General features: G+C 41.1%; 1 protein-coding gene across 2 annotated transcripts in view; it reads left to right on the top strand.

The window, feature by feature from the left end:
- Positions 1 to 265: 265 nt before the first annotated feature.
- The window catches only part of SBNO1 (strawberry notch homolog 1), a 29,474-nt gene continuing 13,128 nt past the window's right edge, over positions 266 to 16,611 (top strand). Inside the window, exons 1-12 of one of the 2 annotated variants that reach the window (XM_079322158.1) lie at positions 266 to 415; positions 6,658 to 6,791; positions 7,251 to 7,355; positions 8,215 to 8,524; positions 10,251 to 10,351; positions 11,444 to 11,540; positions 12,661 to 12,821; positions 13,763 to 13,896; positions 14,038 to 14,128; positions 15,067 to 15,228; positions 15,715 to 15,850; positions 15,928 to 16,033. In XM_079322158.1, the coding sequence (XP_079178284.1) occupies positions 6,660 to 6,791; positions 7,251 to 7,355; positions 8,215 to 8,524; positions 10,251 to 10,351; positions 11,444 to 11,540; positions 12,661 to 12,821; positions 13,763 to 13,896; positions 14,038 to 14,128; positions 15,067 to 15,228; positions 15,715 to 15,850; positions 15,928 to 16,033 (1,535 nt within the window). In that variant the 5' untranslated portion in view covers positions 266 to 415; positions 6,658 to 6,659. Of the gene's footprint in view, positions 416 to 1,122; positions 1,321 to 6,657; positions 6,792 to 7,250; positions 7,356 to 8,214; positions 8,525 to 10,250; positions 10,352 to 11,443; positions 11,541 to 12,660; positions 12,822 to 13,762; positions 13,897 to 14,037; positions 14,129 to 15,066; positions 15,229 to 15,714; positions 15,851 to 15,927; positions 16,034 to 16,611 lie in introns of those variants that run through there. The other variant, XM_079322159.1, reaches the window with a different exon arrangement.

Here is a 16,611-nt window from a genome sequence, read left to right as displayed (position 1 = left end):
GGGAAGAACCGAGGCGCGGCATGTCACGTGACGGGGGACGAGCGGGGAGCGCGCGCCAGGGCCCGGCGGCGGCAGAAGCGGCGGCGGCGGCGGCGGTGGGGAGGGGGGGGTGGGCGCGAGACGGCGGCGGCCACGTGACCGGGGAGCCCGCGGGCGGGGGGCGGGTCACGTGGTGCCGAGCGCGCGCCAGCGGCGGGCGGTGGCTGGCGGGGTCACGTGGGAGGGGAGCGCGCGCGGCGCGGCGGGGGGGAGGGAGGCGCGGCCCGGGTCACGTGGTGCGGGCGGCCCCCGGCCCCCCCCTCCCCTGTGAGGGGAGGGAGGGCAAAGATGGCGGCTGTGAGTTAGAAAGCGGCGGGCGGCGGTGCCGGCGGCGGAGACTTCCAGGATCCCGCGGGAGGATCGAGCACGATAGAGAGTAAGTCTCGCTCTGCTCTTTTTCCTGACGTCGCGCCTGTTTGGCCGCCTCTGGCCGCTCTCCGCGTTGTGGGGCCGCTCCGGGGGTTTCCTCCCCTCCGCTCCTCAGCGGGGCCCGCGGCGGCAGCGCGGGGGTGTCCGGGGAGGACCCGTTGTGCTGGGAGCGGCTCCGCGTCTCCCTCGCTGCCTCAGCCCCGGAAGGCTGCGCGGCCGCCCCCGCAGGGGTCCCGGTGGGCCGGGGGCGGCGCGGCGGGCGGGGGAGGCGCCGCCGCCGCCCCGGCGGAGCCCCGCTCGTCCCGCAAACTTGGTGCCCGGGGGCGTGCGGGGGTGGGCGGCGGGGCCCCCCGCTCGTGGGGGAGCGCTTCTCTATCGGGGGCGGGCGCGGCGATGGGTTTGGCCGCCCCCCCCCCCCTCGCCGCATCCGTGCGCGGGCAGAGCCCCCGGCCCGGCCCGCGCCTTTGTGCGCTCTTTCCGCGGCTGCTGATTGTTGAGGTTTGAAACGGAGAGACCGGCCGGGGGGGGATGGGGCTGTTTGATTTATGGTGCCGGAGCGGCTGCGAAAGCCGCCGTGAGACGGAGCCCTGCCGCCCTTCCCCGGGATCGCGGTGCTATTGAAGGGATTTTAAAGAGGTGAAGATCTGGAAACAAAAAGTCGCGCATGGGACAGGATTACGCAGCCGATTCTGGCCCAACCCGGAAGTTTATGTCGGGAACACGTGTTGGTGGGAAGGTGGCGGGGCAGGAGCCGCCGACCCCCCGCCTCTCCCTTCGCCTCCCCCGGGGCTTTCCCCGCCCGGCCGAGCCCTCCGGGGCCCCGCTGCTCCCGGGGAGCTGAACCGCGGCGGCAGACACGGCCTCAAAGTCCAGGGACTCTTAACGAGCGCACCTCAAACAGAGGTTGCTAGGGTGAGTAATAGTTTAACGTAGAAATGCCCCTACAGTCTGATGGGGAAGAGGCCTTTTGGGTTTTTCTTCTGCTTTTTTTAGGTTGCTTCTTTATTATTTTTAGCTGACCAGGTTCCACGCTGTGTTTGAGAGTATAAATTAGAGCTCTTGTACTTTCTTTTAGATATTCGTAGGCTGGTTCTGCGTGTTTGGTCAAATTTTGTTAATGGCTTTAAAAAATCCAAACCTTGAATTGATCCATCAGGTAACTCTAGAGTAAGTAAAATAAAAAAAATTAGTGTGATCAAACGACACAGTGTAAAGTTAGGAATTAACTCAGTGGTAGTCCATTTGACTTTAGGCTACCAAGGCTGTGTCTGGATTAAAATTATTTTAAAACCTACATTAATGTTTTGTAAGCTGCCCTCTTCCAAAATTGAAAATCTGTAGTTGATGTTGTAAAGCGATAATTGAAATTGTGTAACAGCATGACATTTGAATTGGTGCTCTGTCTCTGTCTTACAGCCATGAGATTTTATATTTGTATGCAATCTTAACGTTATTTAGAAATAAAATGTGGGCAGTTTGTCTTTTTTGTCCAGACTATTTCTTTGGTTTCAAAACTGGCTGAGAACTAATCTAGAAACCATTGAAGCAGGACATGGATATAGTAATGGTGCTTTGAGACACACCTGGAACTGGCTCCCAGGCTAAAACTAAGGATCCTGGTGCTCACATGCTGCTCTTATTTCTTTGAGTTTTTACATCTTAAAAACTTTTGCTAGTGGCCAAATTACCATCTCCAGCCTTTTAGTCTGAAAGCTGATTTCATGCCAAATTATTGCATTGTTAAGTATTTTAGTATTTTCAAAACTTCTGAATTTCACATTTGCAGCCTGTGTAACATGGCAACTGTAAATTTTGTAGAACAGTCATTAAAAAGCCTTGAGGCAGAGTTGAACCCCACAGTGCCCTGAAGTGTCCCTCATGCCCTTGAAAGCTTTGACGTTTGAGTGGTAACCAGCCTTGGGAAAATGGGAATGATTTTTTTCAGAATTGGAGTGAACTTATGATTTTTGTGAGAACGCCTTTGTACGTGTAAATGCAAAATTAACTGCTAGTCTTGAGGTTAAGGCATGGAGGGATGAGTGAGTTCATTAATTAGGGTTTTGCTCTTTGATTGGATGGTGGTTTGCACAGGACCAGGAGGGGTTGAATTGGTTGAGGTTTTTTTTTTTTTACTGTTACCCAGGTTGCATTCTGGAGGCAAAAGCTGTGAAATGAGCAGAACCCACGTGGATATCCAGAGAATCCTGTTGGGTGGGATGGGGCTCAGCAGCCCTTACAGCTCTGCTGTGAGAGGCTGCAAAGGGACATGTGAATTTTTCAGGTCAATAATAACTCCTGCTTTAGACAGGCAGAGAATTTGAAGGGCAAAGCTGCCTTGTCTTTCCAACTCCAATATTGGTGTGATGTTATAAATGGCTTCCAGTACAGTTCAGGTGACAGGTATTCCTCAAAAAGGCAGTGGGATAAACCTTTTTAGTAAAAGAACAAAAGTTGCTGAATGCTTTTGTGTCCCAGCCAAGCACTAACAGCCAGGTCTGAGCTGGGTGCACCACAGAGCCCAGGTGTGTGAAGGGCTTGGGAACAGCAGTGCCTGCTTGATTTTGGTGTTTGGTTTAGACCAATTTATGATACTGCAATTGATTATGGTTTTAAAATAAGCACTTCAGGCATGCAGTGTTGCAATGTGTAACTCACAGACCTAGAAATCAAAAGGCTTTTCATTGTTTGGGATTCTACCATTATCTTTCTCAGGGGAAACAGAGCAGGTTGCTTGACATGTGTTTTAGAATCTTTTTTTCTTTTTTTTTTTGTTTTGTTTCTTTGTACCAAAGCTAAAATGGAAGGAGAGAGAGAGAGCCAGGTTGGCATGGATACATGACATGATATTAAACATGGCATTCTGGTTTTGTATCTTTAAATCAGGAATTATTTACATAATGTGCAGTGATCACAAAACTGTCTCTTCATCAAAGTTTTAAGCTATATTCTTCATCAGGAGAGCACCTTAGAGAAATGTTTGGTGTGTTTTGATAGCCCTTCTTGAAATAGCAGCAGTTTGCTTTTTCTTAATGCAAATAAAGTAATTAAAATATTCTACTGTTGAAGTTTTATAAATACATTCTTTTATTTAATAGGCTGATTCTTGCTCAGTGACATTGGACTACCTCACTAAACATAGACAGTCTTATCTGCAAGATTCTACATGCTCAAAACAGTTCTTTGAGTGATGAAATGCTCAGGGAACAGCTTGTAATATTCACAACTTTTTAATAAGTATTTTCTTTTGGAGATTTTGAAGATGTGGCAAGCAGGTCCTTATATAGTATTGTCAAGGCTGAGCTGCAGAACTTGATAAAGTCACTTTCACTTGTGTTAACTGAGGAGCCTCCTACCTTGCAAGATTATGGAGCTGGTTCAGCCTGATAATGTTTTAAACTTAACCAGCATGTGCCACAGAAAATAAACTTAAGTTATCACAATGCAGCTTCTCCTGTGTTTTTTCCTTCCTCATTTAATTTCCTTGCTAAATTAAAATGAGGAGGGTGGGTAGCATTGGTGCTTGGAAGTTGCACAAAGCCTAAAATTGATGTGAAGTATTCAGTGACTTCTAGTGTAAAAATTCTAGAAGTTCAGAATTCCTTTTGTTTCAAACAATGCAGCTTTGTTTCTACTGTACAGAAACAAAATAAGTGAAACTAGTCAAACTTTCATTGTCCAAATTGACAGACAGACAATTGCTGTTGTGTTACTGAACCTTTTGCTGGGTTGTGAGCAAATATGAATTTTTAAGACTTAAAATTTGGGTTATGAGGAGAGAGGTGCAGCTGGGAGATTTCTTACATTAAAACAGTTACACTAGAAAGGGATGCTTCTAAACTGGAGATATTTACTCTGAAATTGAAGGATTTGTTTTTCTATTGTCTATCATCAGTAATCTACTGAAAACTTTGAAAAGTTTAAAGCATTACTGCTATGAATCTATGAATTGTTGTTTGTTTTTTTTTCCTGAACTCAAACTTTTAAGATATCAGCCATCATATTTTTAAAGGTTAAACATGTCAAGGTCAGTGGCATTGTGGATGTGTTAAACTGGGCTTGAAACAGATGTGATGAGTTGTGACACCATTGTAGGGTGGTCTGGGGAAGATGTGTTTTTGTGGTGTTGCTGTGGGTTTTTCTTTTAACTTTGGTTTTGCTTTGAGTCTCAACTTCATAGAAAGCCTTTCCTATATTGTGAGAGCTTAGTTCTCCTAATTGAAAGCCTTTCTCTGCCTTTTTGTGCCTTTATTCAGTGCAGTCCCTTAACTCTCTACCAAGTTTTAGTCTTACCTTTGTTTAGCAGTGGGGTGATCACAGCTCCATAAAGATAAAGAATGACTTAACTGATGTTTTTTTCTGTTGTACATTTAGACATTTTAGTTTATTTGCCCTTTGAGCAAAGGTGGTGCTTGTGCCTCTTTCCCAAATGGATATTGTGAATACTGAATTTAAAGTGGTTTGGAGAGGTTTTGATGGTGTTCATTCCCCTTCTGTAGAGAAATTCAGTAGCTACTCTCAAGTTCTGAACACCAAAAGTACTGATAAGCAAAAAACTTCATCTGCAGACTTAATCCTTCCTCCCCTCACCTGGTTCTAGTTAGTAAATAATGCTGCAAGCTTCTAAACTTAAATGGGATGGTCACTGCTAAGACTTTAGTCTGATGAAAATTAAGTATTTGTCCTGCCTAATTAATATGTGTATATATACATATAGTCCCCTTTATTGAGAGAGGAAGCACAATCTTTCTGGAATGAAAGGTGAAACTGAAAGTCACTTTTTACCACTTTTGTTGGCCCATTCAGAATTCTGGGAGACAGGGGTGGTGACATCCTTTCATGGTGCTGCCACATCAATTAAATCTGCTAGATGACTTAATACTTGATAATATTGTCTGTACCTTATAGCAGCAAACCAGGCCATTCTGCCAATTTTTTTGCTTGCCTCAAATGCCTTTAAGACAGAAGAATCTGGTTCTGACAAGTTTGATGAGGCTGTGTGTGGTCAGTAGCAATCCCACCAATTGTTTGTTGCTTTGATATTGTTCAGAGCATCTTTAAGTCTTTGATGTCTTCGAATTTATCTCCCCTTTGCACTTGTGGTGCCACCATCTCAGTATGAATCCACAACCAAAAGGTTTTTCCCTGCTATTACACAGACTAAAACTGGGAAGAGTAAGAACTGAGTGCCTGAGGCTTAGCTTATTACAAGAATTACCTGTTCTGCTAAATGTGCTGAGGAATATGTGTGACCAGCCAGCTGGATTTGGCTTAGCTGTGCATGTAGAAGGGATAAGCAAGGGAATGCTGTTTTGGAGTCTTGTGAATGAACATCTAAAATACCAGCAAATAATTCTGTTCTCTTACCTGCTTTAGAGTAGGTATTTGGTTTCATTGGCTTTCAATGTTTTGTTCCCAGTGGGTGTTTAAGGGGTGTGGAGGGTAAGTGAAATTCAGATCTGCTTGAGGTGCATTTTAGACTGTATAAGCAACAGTTAAAGTTCTGTGAAATCATTTAGTTTTTATCTTAATACTGGGGCAGATGGGTTTCCTTCTTAAGCAAGTGAAATGTGTTATCTTCTCTCTTCATCTTTAAATATGGAGTATTTGGCTTTTTAATAAGTTTTTATGCTGTCTAGAATAGCTTTTTGAAATTAGTTTTGCTTGTCCTACACATAAAGGAGTCTGTGACCTGATGTTAGTGTCCTATTTAATAAGCAGTTACATACTATAATAGTGGCACGTTTGTTCTCTCCACTATGCAAAACAAAATTTCTCCAGTGAATGAAAGTAAGGGCAAGCAAAAAATTAAAGTTTTCCTTGTAAGTTCTTTATCACTAACTTGTTACAAGATAAAGTAAATGAGTTTTAATTGTGCTTCCCTAGTGTAGTTGTTTCACTGACAAAGACAGATTGTTAGCATAACATGGTCTCACCATTTCTGCTCTTGGAATTCCTTGTAATGCTTGAAAATGTGGTGCCTTAAAGACTAGAAATGGTGTCTTAAATTTATGGACATGTGATAGCATTTTGTGTAGTAAACTGTTTAATTCTACTTTCTTTTAAATGTGGGTATGTTGAAAAGTCTACAAGTTAACAAAAGCACCAGAGCAAATCTAGAAAGTGAAACTGTGTGTACAAGAGACTGCACTGTCAATGCCCTTAAATCCAGGAAATGGAGTTGTGTGGGGGGGAAAAAAGTCAGAATTAAATGTACTTATATTTACAGTTTAATTTCTTTTTTTCTTTCAGAGATGGTGGAGCCAGGACAAGATCTGTTGCTTGCTGCTTTGAGTGAGAGTGGAATCAGTCCAAATGATCTCTTTGATATTGACTCTCCAGATGTGGTTCTTGCAAATCCAGCACCAACTCCAGCTGTTCAGCAGGTTAAAACAAGAACATAGGAGTTTGATAGAGCTTGGGTTTGCTGTGATGGGGGAGTTAAAGGGGGTGAGGTCCATAGTAAAGGGCTGAAGCATGTGGAATTTTAAGTTTCTTGCTTCGTAGTAGTGAGATTGGAAAATGACTTGTGAATTAATTTTAAACTTCTATACAAAAAAGCAATCTGCAACACTTGAGGTCAGTACAAACAGAAATATGCTTAATTCTGCACATGGGGACTTCATGACATGGGGACAGAATGTCAGGTATCCATGGAGAGCTCTCATGTCATTGGGGACTAGCTGCTCTCCAATGAAATGTATAACAAATGTAATGAAAAATGCCATGTTTAAGCTCCACGATGGCCTTCACTCTGGCAGAGTGTAGCCACTTGAGGCACAGACTGAGAACAAAAGCCCTAAGGTTTTATTCCTGCTGACTTGTTTGCTTTCTTCCCTCTGCAGTCAGTACCACTTAGTGCATTAGAGCTGGGCCTGGAGACTGAGGCTGCAGCTGCTGTGAAACAAGAACCTGAGACTGTGTCTACTCCAGCCTTATTAAATGTCCGGGTGAGAACTGGTGCTCCAGTGTTTAGATGGGAGGGGGTTGACTTGGGCTGGGCACCAGGTGCCCACTAAGCTGCTTTATCACTCCACCTCAATTGCACAAAAGCTGAAAAATGATGCTGAAAGGCTCGTGGGTTGAGGTAAGGACAGGGAGATCAGCAATTTGTCATGGGCAAACCAGACTCAACTCGAGGAAATTAATTCATTGCCAGTTAACAATGGAGAAGGAAAATGAGAAATAAGAACAAATCTAAAAATACCTTCTCCCCATTCCTTCCTTTGTCCTGGACTCAACTTCACTCTTGGCATCCATGTTTCTCCAAGGACTGCAGGGGGAGTCTCTGCTCCAGCACCTGGGACACCTTCTCCCTTGCCTTCACTAACCTTGGTGTCTGCAGGGTTTTCTCCCATACTCTTACTCCTCTGTCCCAGCTGCTGATTGTGTAACAGCTTTTGCCTGTTATTAAACAAATACCTTCTCACAGGCAGTGCCAGTGACTCTGACAGGCTGAGCCTTGGCCAGTGCTGGGTCTGTCTTGCAGTGTGTTGGACTGACTTTATCAGACGTGGGGGAAACTGTAGTGGTTGTATCTTGTATCTGGGGGATGAATTTTGTTTTATTTCCTTTTCCTTACCTTAAAATCTAAAAAGATCTTCTGAAATATGTGCAGTGTATTGAGAGATACCTCTTGCTCAGACTGTTGCAGCACAAGATAATTACTCTGGCATCTTCAGCATGTTATTTGACAACATTTCTTACTACGAGTGTCTTCTAAAAACTGGTGTGCTAAATGAAGTCTGATAAAGTTTTCTCTTTCTTGTTGACTATTATCTGAAAATTTCCCTGCTTCTTTATTGCTAGCAACCACCATCCACCACAACCTTTGTGCTGAATCAAATAAATCAGCTTCCAACTCTGGGGACAACCATAGTGGTGACAAAAACGACGCCTGTCACGACCTCGAGGCAGACGATCACTGTAGCAAAGATCATCCAGACCAGCACAACCACCCGACCCTCAGTGGCAGCACCAGCAGTTCGTAATGCCCTGACCACTGCACCTTCCAAGGACCAGATTCAGCTGAAAGATCTGCTCAAGAACAATAGTCTTAATGAACTCATGAAATTGAAGCCACCTCCTAATATTGCCCAACCGGTAGCGACAGCAGCAAGTGAGTTTTTTTTTTTTTCTTTGTAATGACAGTATTTTAGACAAATAGCAAAATAATGATCTTTGCACATGGTGGATTTTTATTGATTGGTATAGTATCATGGTAAAATGAAGTGGTTCAGGAAACCTGATAAATTTCATTCTAGCTGTAGTCGTGTTAGAACTCAGGGTGAAGTAGTATGAAGTAACAGTCAAAAAATTAAACTCTTGATTTATTGTATGGAATGAGGCAAAGGACAGATTGCAGCTGGAAAATTGGTAAAATTAATTTGTGACTATTACTGAAGTCTATTAAGTGTGTTACTGAAGTCTCCACCAGTTCCTGTTCTAATGTGTACTTGGACTAGTACACACTAGACTTGTGTACATTAAACTAGTACTTTTTTCTATTTAGCACCTTCCAAACTAGATTTGTAGCACCTAAGGTGTTTGTGTGAAGTGTCTCCTGCAAAAGGCAAATCTGTCCCTTTGTTTCATTGCAGGCATCAGATCTTTTGCTTAAGAAATTAAGTCCTAAAAACTTGCTCTTTATTTTCATGTTACTTCTGAAATGTTGCAGTAAGTTAAATGCCACAAATGCTCTATTACCACACTCCAAATCTTAATTTTTGTGATTCCTTCCATAATGCTTTCTTGTATGTTATTTCTAATATGGTCGACTTGTATAAAGAAAAAGCTGTATGCGTGTGAAACTTTAACTCTTTCAAGTTGTTCTGATTTTAGCATGAGATTAAGATCAGACTAGTTCAGTTTGAAAATATCTTTCTTCCTGCTTCTTTCTGAAAGATACACAGGCACAGGATTTCTGTGATTTTCATTGTCTCTGAAACAAGCTTTGCTGATTTTATAGGTGTGGTTGGCATAACCTATTTTTCTGTATGCAGGGAGAGTGCAGTGCAGGAGCTGTCTGTTAGGACTGAAACAAAAAGCAGAATGTCCCTCCTTGTGTCATTGCTTTCTCTTAGGGAGTGGCTGCCAAAACCCAAGTTGGGACATGAACTGAAGCTGGGGCAGGGAGTAAAGGAGGTGAGGAGAAGGGGAGGAAGCAGAAATGGATAAGTCAGTCCTATTAAACCAAGTGAAAACTCAGAGAAGCACAGAACAGGTGACATCAACACACAGTAACTGTTAGAGTGGCACAGTTGAATCTGTAGCTTCTGTATAAAGAGAAAAAGAGATCTGTAACTTCTAGAACTGCATTCCCAATCTTATTTGTGTTCCTGTGTCTCTGGATCTTTCCTCGTTTATTAAAAAAAAAGACATACTTGTAGAAAAGAGAAGCTCTTGAAAGGAAAATGATCTTTTCATATAATTCAGGCAGCAGGAGTTCTTGATGGGAAAATATTAAGAAGTTAAATTATGCAATGTCTTTGAGGAAAACATTTATTTATGCAAGTGCCCTAATTGTTTTTAGGGGCAATTATGCTAAGTTTATTACATGCATGGTATGATGGAAGTTTGACAGCTGCTTTCAGCATTTTGCATCCATCCTTATGCAAATTATTTTAGTTGTGTATTGAGCCCTGTTCCTATTTCTTGCAAATGTGACTAAAGACAGGAAGGTTAGTAAATGGCCTTTGTAAAGGATCCTGTTACACATTTGTGTTCTTGAAGCATCACTGTGCTCCTGGATACTTTAAACTTCTTCCAGATTATTAATAGAGCAGCATGTTAATCTGAGTTGATGTTTGGAGGGAATTCTGTAAAGCACAGTTTTTCTTTTGCAGCTGACCTAAGCAATGGTGCAGTGAAGAAGGAGGCTTCCACAAAAGAGGTAGCAAGAATATGGATAAATGACATTAAAATGAGAAGTTTTTCTCCTACTGTGGTAAGTGGCACAAATTACTCATTTGCCAAACCAGTGTGTTGCTGGCCATGAACAGTTGTGACCAGTTTCAGGAGTTACTCATACTTGTCTTGTGTGTGGTGGAAGTGTCAAGTGCATCTGTTTGTTCCAAAGGTCAGTTGCTCCACAAGATGAAACTTGGTTAGATGAGTGAAGTTAACAGCTGTGCTGAGCAGGCTTAGATAGTAAATGACAATTTCAAGAAATTACTGTCCTTAGCAGAAACTGGTGTGGGCCAAGAAGGGTGTGGCTCTGATTAAAGGTGATAAGCATAGCATTTCCTGTGGGTTAAAACATTTTCTTCTCAAATCACTAGCAATGAGGAAACTGAGAGACTTCCCCTAGCATGGCTTTTTTTCTGGGCAATTGAATTGAAGGTATAAATTGAGTATCATTCAATGTTCTAAATGTAATAAAATTCCATTCTGGTGCTGTAAACATTTGAGTTTGGCATCTTCAGTGATGGCTCCACTGAGGCTGGTGTTTGGGAAGAGCTGTGCTCCTCAGTGACTGCCATACAGAAGGTGTTTTTCAGATCACTTTATTTGTATCAAACATTAGTAGTTGTGGAAGAGGTTTGATTTTTCATCTGTTAAGTGCTTTACAAATATATCAATATTTCTATTGGTTGGGGTCACTGTAAATGGGTAACTCTCAGGTTTCAGAGAATATTGGACTGAACTATGTAACTATAAAGTTGTGAAATGGTGTCATGAATGTGGAACTGCAGGAGACTCCAAGGGAGTACTTGAACATTTGAGCTCTCATGTTTTAAGTCATAGTCTGGTTTTAATATACTGTAAGAGTAATTTATTTTTAATTCTGCTTATGTGAGTTTGGAGTATTTGATCTCCTTGCAATGAAGAGGAAATTCCATGATTTTGTGTCTTTACAGGGTTGTTCAGAGTGTAAGAAATCTACATTAGTTTCCTCAGTGATTCACTGGTTTGTCCTCTACATGTGTTAAAAAACTGAAGTGCAAGTTTGTCCTCATTTCCTTTCTCATGTTAATTTCCAGGAGATGGAATATTAACAATGTTCTGTTTGACTAACACAGGTATTTATCTATTCTAGAAAGTGCCAGCAGTAAAAGAAGAGGAGGAACCTGAGGAAGAAGATGAGGAAGAAATGGGCCATGCAGAGACCTATGCTGAATATATGCCAATAAAATGTATGACCTGATCTTCTGTTACATCAAAAGGCTGAATGCTTTGAGAGTTAATTTATTTACTCTTGTGTAATTACTAACACAGAAAATAGATCCTGTCTGAAGTTAACAGGACCTGAATATGTTGTGGGTTTTTCTAGGAAATTTATCTTCTCTAGTGCTTAGATGTGCACTAGATAAGTGGATTTTTAAATAGAAGAGGAATTCTTCATTGTATCACTGAGCAGTATTTGTGAGATATATATGAGTATTTGTGATATATATATCATAGATATGACTAATGAACCAAAATCAGCCTTTTTTTTACCTCTGTTAAGATGCCTTGTGCCTTAGAGGAAATTTTATAAAGGAATTCAGTGCTCACTGCTACACTTAGGAATCTAGTTTGAGTCTTTTGGTGTGAAATCACTCTTAAATACATTCTTCCTGCATTGTTCCTTGCTGACTATTTAGAACTGGCTATTGGTTGTGTTTTGAGTGAATCTTTTACTGCTGTTAATTGCCATCTCCCCTTTTTTCTCTTTTCTTTGTTGTTCCCATTGACAACAAGCTGTTACCTTGTTTGCTAAATACAGTGACCTGCTGTAAAAGCAAGGCAAAAATTTTGCAGGGAGTTTGAGAGCTAAATGGTTAATTTTTATTGCTGCCTTTGAGATCTGTCAGCAATTAGACCATGTCTGTTCTAAATCTTTTCTTCTCTCATTCTGCTCAAAAATGGCATTATATAAATAGTGAAAAGAATGTTGCTTTTGTGATTCTAGCATCCTGAGGCTGCTTCTGGCCTTTTTGGGAAGACAAGGTTCAGGCTGATTTTGTTTTTTCTCAAACAAGTCAAGTACACAATTTTCTCTAAAGTAAATTTTATCTAATCTCATAAAAATTGTGAGAAGGTGGTGAGAAGAGAAGGTTAAGATTGCAGTTACAAATTCAGATTAATGTGTTTCTTTATATGCAATGCAGTTTAACACTTGGCAGATTGTTGCAATGAAACATGCTTGTTGAGTTCAGCTTTTACAATCACAATTTTAAGTTGTTTGGGTAAATACAATAACTTGTGCTGCAGCAACAGAACTTTGTATTTTGTTTTCATTTTCTGTATTCCTTCCCCTTCTTTCTCCACCAGTAAAAATTGGTCTACGTCATCCTGACCCAGTAGTGGAAACCAGCTCCTTATCCAGTGTGACTCCTCCTGATGTGTGGTACCAGACATCAATATCAGAGGAAACAATTGACAGTGGCTGGTTGTCAGCTTTGCAGCTGGAAGCAATCACTTATGCAGCCCAGGTATGCCAGACATCAGCACAGCTTAAAAGCTAACAGAGAATTTAAGAAGAAAAACTGCAATCTGACAAGTGCAGCTATGTCAGTTTTACAAGGAGATAAAATAATAAGAGCTTAAAGGTTTGAGTTGCATTAGAAGATGGCAGGTGAGCTTCAGCTCAGATAAATGTGAGGTAATACACCTAGGAAAACTTCCTCTAAACCACTTCCACAGTGCTGATCTCTTAACTGTCTTAGAATGTGTTAGTCATTTTTATTTCTCTGAAATAATTTAATGGCTGCAGTAGCAGCAGGCAGAGAAAGCCAGCCCTGTGTGGCATCCTTGGGAAGGGAATAGAGAAGAGGACTGGGTGTTATTTTGCTGTTGGTTTAACTTCAGTGTGCCCACCCCAGATGAGTGTGCAGCAGTGGAGTTAGAGCACAACTAAAATGGTCACAGGAGGGATAAGTTGCCTCATGGGAAGAGACTGACACAACTGGGACACCTAGGGCTGGAGAGGAGAGAAAGGAAAGGGAGTGAAATCAGGGTTAAGATAATCAAGAAGTGAGTGATTATCACAGAAAACCAAGAACAAAGCAGAGCTTGGTGACACTGATAGGAGATTGGTTTAAAATGGATAAATTCAGAATACTGTGGATGTCTGGATCTTGCTGCCCCAAAAGGCTGTACAGGTACCTGTTAGTGGGTTAGGAAAAGGCACAAAATACTGGACAGATATTTAGAACCCTTCTGGGTACTGGAGGAAGAAAAGGGAGAATGGATCATGCAATACAGTTAGAGTGCTGTGCTCTCCCTAGATAAAATCCCCTCTTCCTGCTTCCAGGAGTTTGCTTGGACCACTGGTCTCCTCCAATAGGATGTTTCTTATGTTTGCTCTTTTCTGACAATCCCCTGTGATGTGTTCTGGAGAATGGGTACAAGTTTTTTGTTCTTTCTCCTACAGCAACATGAAACATTCCTGCCCAATGGAGACAGAGCTGGATTCTTGATAGGTGATGGTGCTGGTGTAGGAAAAGGAAGGACCATAGCTGGAATAATCTATGAAAATTACTTGTTAGGCAGAAAAAGAGCAGTCTGGTAAGTGTGTCAGGATTTGTTAGAGCAGACACTCCAGTGACTCTATGACTTAAATTCAGGGTCATCTGTCTTCTGACAAATGTTTTAACTGCCTTTGGACCTGCTGTAACTTATAGAATGTGCTCTGTTTTGTATCCTCAGGTTCAGCGTGTCAAATGATCTGAAATACGATGCTGAAAGAGATTTGAGAGATATTGGAGCAAAAAACATATTGGTGCATTCATTAAACAAGGTGTGGAAACTTTTTACTATGTACAGTTGAGGCAAACCTTTAGGTACGCTTGTGTGACGAGTTGTGCATGTTGGCTGGTTTGAGAGCAAGATGTACTAATTTCAATAAATTTGCTGTCTAGGTCTTGTTTGACAGGCCTAAATCTTACAAAGAACCACACAGAGCTTTAAGTTAATCATGTAAATAGGCCCCTTGTAGGATTAAGTCAGCATGTGTGCTTTTTTTTTTTTTTTTTTTTGATTACACTTCAAGCCACTACTGACACTCTTAGTAGAATATTTTCTGGAAGTTGAAATATTCTTTACATTTTTTAAGGCTTTGTAGCATTTGAATTTTTTCCTTTCCATCTCTCAGTGCACATTTTATAAGTAATGCATTTTATGTGTAATACTTGAATAATAGACTTTCTCAATAATTTATTAAATCAGCAGTGGTGTGTGCGGTTATTTTTGGAGACACTGCCTCTGCTCTGGATTAGCTGCTTAAATTGTAAAGTTGCAATTACTGGTTGAATTCACTGAACTTAAAATTTGGTTTAAGTTGATATTTTTACTTTGTGAATTCTTAATTTTTAAAATAAGGATTTAGAAATCATCATTTATGGTAGCAACTGTAAATCCCATTTGAGATATTGGTTCTTAAAGGGATACATTGAAGCTAAAATCTCAATTGTATTTAAACTAAGGAAAACATGTAGCTAAGGAATGTGGCTGCTAAGCTTTTGAATCCTCAGATTTAGTCTTCCTTTAAGTAAGGTGTTGTATAACCCCTTAACCATGCTGCCATCACCTGTGCCCTGATCATGATGTGAGGATTTGGGTGGCTCCAAGTGTTCACACCTTTAGGGTTAAGACCACCAGCATCCCTTAATCATCTGATAGGAGAGATTGAGGAGGGGGTCTCTCTCGATTAATTTCTGTAATTTCTATTTATTGCAGTTCAAGTATGGGAAGATTTCCTCCAAACATAATGGAAGTGTGAAGAAAGGTGTCATCTTTGCTACTTATTCCTCTCTTATTGGGGAGAGTCAGTCTGGTGGTAAATACAAAACCCGATTAAAGCAGCTCCTTCACTGGTGTGGTGAAGACTTTGATGGAGTTGTATCCTTTTTATGGAGTTTATTTGATTCTAAACCAAAATTGCTGTTTGAACTTACATCTTTAAAGATTTTGTGTGCCTGCTCTGACATTACACTTGTAGTTTTACAAACTTTGTGCCAAACAATATCATCAATTTGTTGCCACACAACTCTCGTAGAAGAGTGAAGTTTCTGGGTTTTTTTCTATATCAAACCTACAAAATTAAACTATTATCCTTAAGAACTTTAAGTTTACAATGCTATTTTTGCAGACTTATTTTAATATATATTTTGAGTGTTCCAGCATTTTCAAGAACTCAAGTGTTAGAAATTTTGTTCTTAAATACTATCTCAACATTTTTTCAAGGTTTTTAGTTACAATGACTAGTGTCCTGAGTTTACAATTTCCACCTGCCTCCTATTGTAATTTGTAGATTTTCTTGCTTTCTGTTCCAGCTCCTCATTCTATACATTAATGGGATAAAGCTTTTCCTTAATTATGGTTCAGATCGTATTTGACGAGTGTCACAAAGCAAAGAATCTGTGTCCTGTTGGTTCATCAAAACCAACAAAAACAGGTCTGGCTGTATTGGAACTTCAAAATAAACTTCCAAAAGCCAGGGTTGTTTATGCCAGTGCCACAGGTATGTACTGCTGGGTTTGTATTAAATGTTGCTGGATGGTTTTGCTGGCACTGGTAAAAATTTGTTTCTCTTTTTAGGTGCATCTGAGCCAAGAAACATGGCATACATGAACCGTCTTGGAATATGGGGGGAAGGAACTCCATTTAGGGAATTCAGTGATTTTATTCAGGCTGTTGAAAGAAGGTAAAATTTCTAAGACCTACAGCAAGAAAGCACAGGGTTGTGGCTGACTGTGTTCTCCAGTTCCTTGTCTTCACTCTCTAGTCCTTTGCAAACATATCCTGTCACACTAAGAAAACTCTGGCTTCTAAATCTAGCAGAAACATAATTTATCATAAGTGGTGAAAAATAAGATGTTGCCTTTGTTCACAGAAAATTTTGAGAGCTTTAAAAGCTTTCTGGGAAAAGAGGCCTCTCAAAAATGTGGGTGTTAGGAAGGCAAAATACTTTTCTGCTCCCCATGAAAACACCCTGTATTATAGTGAGTATGCTCAGTGTAGTTAATGGCTCACTATTTGTAGAAGGCCTCTAATGTTTATGCATTCATCTTAGGCAATTTAACAGGAGGAAATCTTGTGCTTCCTGGCATAAGAACCCAGTTCAGGGAAATTCTTTGTGCTGTTACAAGGTACTTGGTGTTTCAGAACATACTAATAATACTAAATGTGAGAGGTCAGTAGAAAACACTGCTGCTGCATTCTGTGGTGGGTGAGCATCTTGCTTTGCCTACTCAAAAAGAATTTTAAACGCTTCAAAATGCC

The sequence above is a fragment of the Erithacus rubecula genome (assembly GCF_903797595.1).
Source record: "Erithacus rubecula genome assembly, chromosome: 19".
Classification (NCBI taxonomy): Eukaryota; Metazoa; Chordata; class Aves; order Passeriformes; family Muscicapidae; genus Erithacus; species Erithacus rubecula.
Note: the sequence above shows the minus strand (reverse complement) of the source record. Positions and strands in the feature narration are given on the sequence as shown.